Below are 7,286 nucleotides of genomic sequence, written 5' to 3'. Positions count from 1 at the left end.
GCTTTTCTGTTATTTCAGTCATTTTAAAAAATAAAATATAATAAGTTCCTAGTGTGACAGCTATATATTGTATTTTCAATTTTTGATATATATCAATACTTTGGAAACATCTATAATACCTCCTGCTTAAAATTTTAATTGTTAAAATATTTTCAAGCATTAATATTTTTATATAATAAACCTATCTTTTTATTTTTACTTTTTTAAATCAAATTATATAATTTTATTTTTTAATAATAAATTTATTTTTTATTGGTGTTCAATTTGCCAACATACAGAATAACACCTAGTGCTCATCCTGTAAAGTGCCCCCCTCAGTGCCCACCCACCACCCAGTCACCCCCACTCCCCGCCCACCACCCCTTCCACCACCCCTAGTTCGTTTCCCAGAGTTAGGAGTCTTCCATGTTTTGTCTCACTTTCTGATATTTCCTACCCATTTCTTCTCCCTTCCCCTCTATTCCCTTTCACTATTCTTTATATTCCCCAAATGAATGAAACCATATAATGTTTGTTTTTACTCTGTGTGCTCAATGTTTTTAAATCATGAACTATTCCAAACACAAAGTTTATTCTCTATTATCTTAAAAATAATATTAGTTTTTGCTAGCTACTTTAACTCATTCTATTACATACATTATAATGACATCAGGAAACTTTACAATCAGTAAATTACTTTGCATTACAAGTCTAGAAAATTAGGTCAATAATTAGATCAGTGGCTCATAACCCTTGGCAAACATGGCAAGCACTAACTGGTCTGCCAGTCAGATTCTTGAGCCCAATTTAACAGTTTACAATTCTGCTAATCTGATATGGGCACAAAAGTAGTATATTTTATGAAGTCAGTAGATGATTCTAATGCAAGTCATCAGAAAACCACTCTTGGGAAGCACTGACATAGAGTGAAGACTATTTTCACAGGAGTAAGAAAAATTCAGAGTCCTGTTAGAGCAAAACAACACTGGTAAATTTATCTGATTCTTGATGATTTATCATTGTGTCCGTTAATTTATTTTAACTGGGAATTATCCTGAAGTATCTCTGTGCTAGGTGAATTTCTTTTTTCTTTTTCTTTTTCAACCAGGGATGCAAAAACTGGCCTTTCTTTCATGGGATCAACCTGAAACTTTTGGAAATACTAACTTGCACACTACCATCAATTATAAATCATGAAGAAAATTAATGTGCACAGTTCCCTTTCCTTCATCAGCACACCATCTAGGACAATTGGAAAGAAATTCTAAGATGGAAAGAGGAAAGGATAAACATTTTTTTCCTGCAGATAAACTCAGTAAAATGAATTGACTTTTCCAAGATCTTGAAGGGATTATTTTTTTAACTGGCAAAATACCCCTTTGCTGGTGCATCCCTATTTTGTCTATGACTGATATTGGGATTTCTATCATTTACTTTGAGGACTGATACCTCCCCATTAACTTTTTCAGTGCACTTAGAACATCCTTGTTCCTGAGACTATAGGCAAGAGGGTTTAGGAGTGGAGTGAGGACAGTTCCAAATAGAAAGAGACCCTGATTCAACTTTGGAGTCTTGGCAGAACCAGGTCTCATGTAGATGCACATACCTGGACCAAAATAGAGACCCACCACACAGAGGTGAGAGGAGCAGGTGGCTAGAGCCTTGTTCCTGCCCTCTGGGGAGTTCATTCGGAGTACAGCAAGGAGTATGAGAACATAGGAAGACAAAATGAGAGATAATGGCAGAAGCAGAACAAGGATGCTTGTTATCACCACTGCCTTCTCATAGGCTGAGATATCCTCACAGACGATCCTAAGCACAGCCATGACTTCGCAGAAGAAGTGGGGAATCTCTCTAGGGTTGCAGATATTAAAATGTAAGGTAAAAACAGTGTGACCCAGAGAAGTAAGTGCCCCTCCAGCCCAAGACATGGCAATCATCCGTAAGCAAACTCTAGGATTGATGATAACTGGGTACCGCAGAGGATCACATATAGCCACGTAACGATCAAAGCACATGAGAGTTATAAGGATGCATTCTGCAATGGCCACAGTCAGGGAGAAGAAAATTTGAGTCCCACAAGCCAGGAATGATATGTTCCGCCAACCAGAGAAGAAGTTGGCCACCATCTTGGGGACAATGCTAGAGGTCAAAGTCAAGTCCATTAAGGAGAGCAGACTGAGCAGGAAGTACATGGGGGTGTGGAGATGGGAATACAACCAAATGAGGATGATCAGAAGAGTGTTGCCAGTGAAGGCGGCCATGTAGATCAGAAGAATGATGGAGACCACGGCTGTGATGTGTTTAAATTCAGGGAAGAAGCCCAGGAGAATGAAGTCTGTGGATTCTGTTTCATTCCTACTTCTCATGGCTCTCTGTAAGAACAGAGTTATTAAAAATGTTATAGAAATGAAGCAGTTTCTCATTAAAATTTAAGAATGATAACAATGGCAAATATAAAACAACTCATCCATAATCACTTGAATCAGTTCTTAATATTTTTCTATACTCCTTATCCATGATTTTTCTTAAAAGATTTTTATTTATTTATTTGAGACAGAGTGAAAGAGAAAGTATGAGCTAGGAAACAGAGAAGCAGACTCCCTGCTAAGCAGGGACCCCCTCCACTCCTGCCCCATAGGTGGGACTCAGGCAGACACTTGACCAACTGAGCCACACAGGCACCTCCTTATCCATGAATTAATGTACTTTTAGAAACCAGAGTGTACATGTTATAATGAAAGAAAAAATGTATGCTTATTTCCAGGTCAGATATCATAGGCTTTATTTGACTTTGGAAAAAAAAAAGTTGCTCATTTAATTTATAGAAGAATTTTTCTGATTCTAAAACACTTCTACTTTACTCAAGTCTTTTGGCTCTGGCCACTATAATTTAAGGAAAAATTGATCATTATGGCTACATCTTGTGTTATAGGCACTTATGATTATTTAAAATTTTAATCTAATTAGCCTTATTTTCCACCCAGAGAAAACACTTACTGTATTCACATGGTCTATAGTAAATTCAGATTATCAGTAAGGGAGAAAGTTTTCTTTCTTTCTTACCTTTTTTTTTAACATTTAATTTATTTATTTGAGAGAGGGGGAAGGGGAACATGAGCAGGGCCAGGATCAGAGGGAGAAGCAGTCTCCATTCTGAGCAGGGAGTCCAATGTAGGACTTGATCCTAGGACCCCAGGATCATCACCTGAGCTGAAGGCGGATGCTTAACTGACTGCGCCGTCCAGGTGCCCCAGAAATTTTTCTTTCTACATGATCTTATAGGGTTCTTTATGTTGTAGAATTCATACTCTTCTTAACCACTAGGTACAGCTATTATACCACTCATGGGTACAGGGAAAATCTTTAGGGCTTCTTTCCCTCACATTTACATTTTTTTTTCCTTTTTAGACTATCTTAGTTCTATTTAGTCTTCTCCTCTAATACCTTTAAATGTTTTAAATATCTACACAACCTTTGATAAGTTTATTACAAGAGGGAAAATTCTCCTCTTTTTGTATGAGACTCATATGACCTTGTTAAAAATCAGACAATGACAGTACAAAAAAGAGAAACTGTATTCATGAAAAGTTTCCAAAACTATAAAGAAAATAGCAAATTGACCATACTGGTATATAAAAAAATAATCACTCAAATTTAAAATAAGGAAAGACTAACATCAGAATATCTCTAAAGTTGGTTCACCATTTAGAACAGATTAAAGAAAAAAAAAAGTCTATGCCTTTTGCATTAGCAACAAAATTTTGATAAAATTTATTATTAAATTATTATTTTAAAACCATCCTAACAAAATGGTAGTGAAATAAAATACAGTGTCCTATTATCTTATCTTCTTGAAAAACTGTGAAATTTATTTTTTCATGAAATTCTTGAAAATATTATTTTTAAATTGTTAGGCTACTCCTCTCTTCTGGAACCTGTGTGTATGTATGTGTGTAAACATTAACAGTGAAATTCAAGTTTCCTTTGTTTTTTGTTCTGTTTTGATTTTTGTTTTTTACAGAAGGACTAAAAGAACATGTTGCTTATGTTTATCCAGTACTCTCTCCTTAGAAACAGTATGTTCAAATACTAGGTCATTGATTACTTTTCTAACACTTGCACAGTTTGATTTCAACTCATTGCTTCCATGAAGATACTTGATATTCATTTGTTCACCAAAAAGAGTAACCACTTTTGAAGAAATTATGATAAAAATACCAAAATCTGCTCCCTTTGCTCACACTAAGAGCCTGAGACTTCTTGTGAAGCACCAAGGCCTCTGTGTGGTGGCACTGCCAGAAATAGCCAACTGATAGCCAATATTCTTTACATACCCAACTTTTATTATAGCATTCTGTGTGGATCCCCTTCAAACCAAGAGATCACATGCCAATCATAATCTGCTTCCTGTCACTGGGTGTTTGATTGACTGGATGAGTTAGCCTGCTTTTAGATGTGGACATAATTTAAGATAATAATAATAATAATAATAATAATAAATAATAATAATGGCAAAATTGGCCAGAATGCATCTTACTCTCTCCTGTCTTAAAGTGAATCTTGGTGTAGTCAGTGGTTTGTTTATGCCTGAACTAGACTCATCAGATGGTGAGAAACTGAGATTTCAGAATGTCCAGATCTTTGAAAATTCTCTAACTTTTCAAAAAAGTAGAGCACAGCTCTGATTTAAGTGCTATGCTATACAGCTTCCAATGTCTAGTTCAAGAGCTATTTCCTTACTTTTGGGTATCCCAAAGCTTGGCTAGGTTCTATTATAAACTTTCCTTCCAAACTATATTCATCACAGCCTGGATTGAAACCTAAATTTCATCACTGTTTTGTGACTATATGTTTTCTTATATGTCTCACCCCTTAAACCATGAAATTTATGATAGAAGGACCTGGTAAGTTATTTTTCTCTCTAAATTTAGCATGTTGCTTTCACTGAAAATGAGTTAAATACACAATCACCTTAGGGCTAGAATCCAGGCCTTTGAACACTGGATGTTTTACCTGGACCAAACTAGATGCTTTTAGCACAAACAATTATTTTTCTACTGAAACGTATTACTTCATTTTGACTTATGATCCCTTATTGCTTTCAAAGCACTTTCCAGCATTTTATTTTGTTGGGCTATATGGGAGGAGACTCAACATCATTATGTCTACTTAAGTGATATACAGAAAGAACCAGGTCACAGTCAAATAACACTGTCCTATTCTTGGGTAAATCATCTGCTTACCAAGATTGAGCTTCACAAATACTAGTGACAAATAACTATAGAGTTAGCTTAAACAGATTTTCACAATCTAGGAAAACTGGGTTACTTACCTTATCAAGACACTTACCTTGTAATTTGTATTCGGTCATTGAAATTTCTTACAAAATATAAAATATTCAAAATTCCTACTGCTAACTGGGTACCGCAGACTCCAGCATGCTGAATATACTATTAAATGGAAATGCTGAATATACTATTAAAGAGGAAAACATAAACTCTTTTAATAGGTAAAAACACATAACTGAGTAGGTCTTGATAGGATATCTGTCCTCAGCCTGTAGGATTGTGGGCAGAGCTAAGATCTCCCTAATTCCTCAATGCCATGGGGTTTACTATGGAATGCCTGGTCAGACCAAACATTGCAGCTTCATGACAGCCCTGCCAGTTTCTGATTAAGGGCTAAGGAACCCAAGTATAGCATCCTGGAGAAATATTCTCTCCAGGATATGATTAGAGGTCTTCAAACCATCTACTAGTACAAGCTCTGATTTTCTTTTTTGTCAGCACCACTATTGTTTTCCCAGAGGTCCAATTTAGAATTTTCTTGCATTTTGGTCATTATTCCCATGTAACCACTAAACCAGTTATTGACTTTTCCTTTCTAACATCTCTTATTTTCTCCTTCCTTTGTATTCACACTCTATTCCTAATTTCCCCGTATAGAATTACCTCCTCTACTTTATCTTGTTAGCTAAATTTTTTCTTTTCTTTAAGGTCAGATGCAAGTGTCACCTCCTCAGTGAAATCTTCCTTTATATCTGCAGTAAATATCAACATATTTTTTCCTGGTTAACTATGACATTTCTCTTTTGGCTTATTATCTACTTTGTACTGTTACTGATCTTTTAACACTCTCTTACAGTTAACAAGATGTCAAGCTATGGAAAGTCTAGGTTTTGCCTAAATGTTCCTATGGTTTCCTATTCCTGGAAGATTATCTTATTCTTAGTACACACTGACTTGACACTACTAATTAAATTAGATTTCATTAAGATCAACAAACGCTATATACTATATACAGAATTCAAAATTGAAAAAAATAAATTCACTAAAGCATTTCAAAATGAGGGAGATTGATTAATGAAGAAAGAGATCACGTATGGGATGAGTACTGCAATAAAAGTAGGTAGATATTACTACAGCAGCAAACAGACAAAGGGATTAATTTGTGTAGTACCATACATCTTTCATTCAGATTTCTCTATTGCTAACATATACATTACTATGGAGCCTATCCTGGTTCTTTCATAAAACCAAAGAACTGATATCTGTACATTAATATTAACTAAAATTTTTTTAAAAAGATTTTATTTATTTATTCATAAAAGACACAGATGGAGAGAAGCAGAGATATAGGCAGAGGGAGAAGCAGGCTCCCTGCAAGGAGCTGGATGTGGGACTTGATCCCAGATCCCAGGATCATGACCTGAGCCAAAGGCAGATGCTCAACGTTGAGCCACCCAGGCATCCCAATATTAACTAAATTCTATATTTTATTCATATTTCACTCACTTTCCTAATGTCCTTCTTTTTCAGATTGCTTTTCAAGAATCACATTTATATTTAGTCAACAACTCCTCTTAGGACTCTCTGGGGTGTGAGAGCCACTCAGGTCTTTGTTTTTAATGGCTCTGACAATTTTGAGGAGTACTGACAGGTATTTTATACAATGTTCCTCAATTTTTTTGTGTTTTTTGTTTTTGTTTTTGCTTTACTCATTAGACAAAGGTTATGCGTTTCAGAAAAGAAGATTGCAGAGATTAAGTGCCCTTAATTATCATGTCTTCTTAGGGGTGCATTATGCCTATATAACCTACTACTGATGATGCTAATCTTGGTCACTTGTCTGGGGTAATTTTCACCAGATTTTTCCAATGTAAAGTTACTCCTTCTCCCCTTTTTATATGCTTTACTCTTTGTTGTTGTTTTTTAAAAATTTGTTCTGTGGCAGCCCCGGTGGCGCAGCGGTTTAGCACTGCCTGCAGCCCAGGGTGATCCTGGGGACCCAGGATCGGGTCCCAC

The 7,286-nt window shown here is 35.8% G+C and overlaps 1 protein-coding gene across 1 annotated transcript; it reads right to left on the bottom strand.

The window, feature by feature from the left end:
• Positions 1-1,409: 1,409 nt before the first annotated feature.
• LOC112665347 (olfactory receptor 2L2-like) lies at positions 1,410-2,348 on the bottom strand. Its single transcript, XM_025455000.3, has one exon. It carries the CDS (start codon positions 2,346-2,348, stop codon positions 1,410-1,412), a length of 939 nt encoding a protein of 312 aa, XP_025310785.3.
• Positions 2,349-7,286: the final 4,938 nt, after the last annotated feature.

The sequence above is a fragment of the Canis lupus genome, chromosome 14 (genome assembly GCF_003254725.2).
Source record: "Canis lupus dingo isolate Sandy chromosome 14, ASM325472v2, whole genome shotgun sequence".
Lineage (NCBI taxonomy): Eukaryota > Metazoa > Chordata > Mammalia > Carnivora > Canidae > Canis > Canis lupus.
Note: the sequence above shows the minus strand (reverse complement) of the source record. Positions and strands in the feature narration are given on the sequence as shown.

Excerpts from the sequence above, each read along its gene's own strand:
- LOC112665347 (XM_025455000.3), bottom strand. The coding sequence starts at position 2,348 with ATGAGAAGTAGGAATGAAACAGAATCCACAGACTTCATTCTCCTGGGC.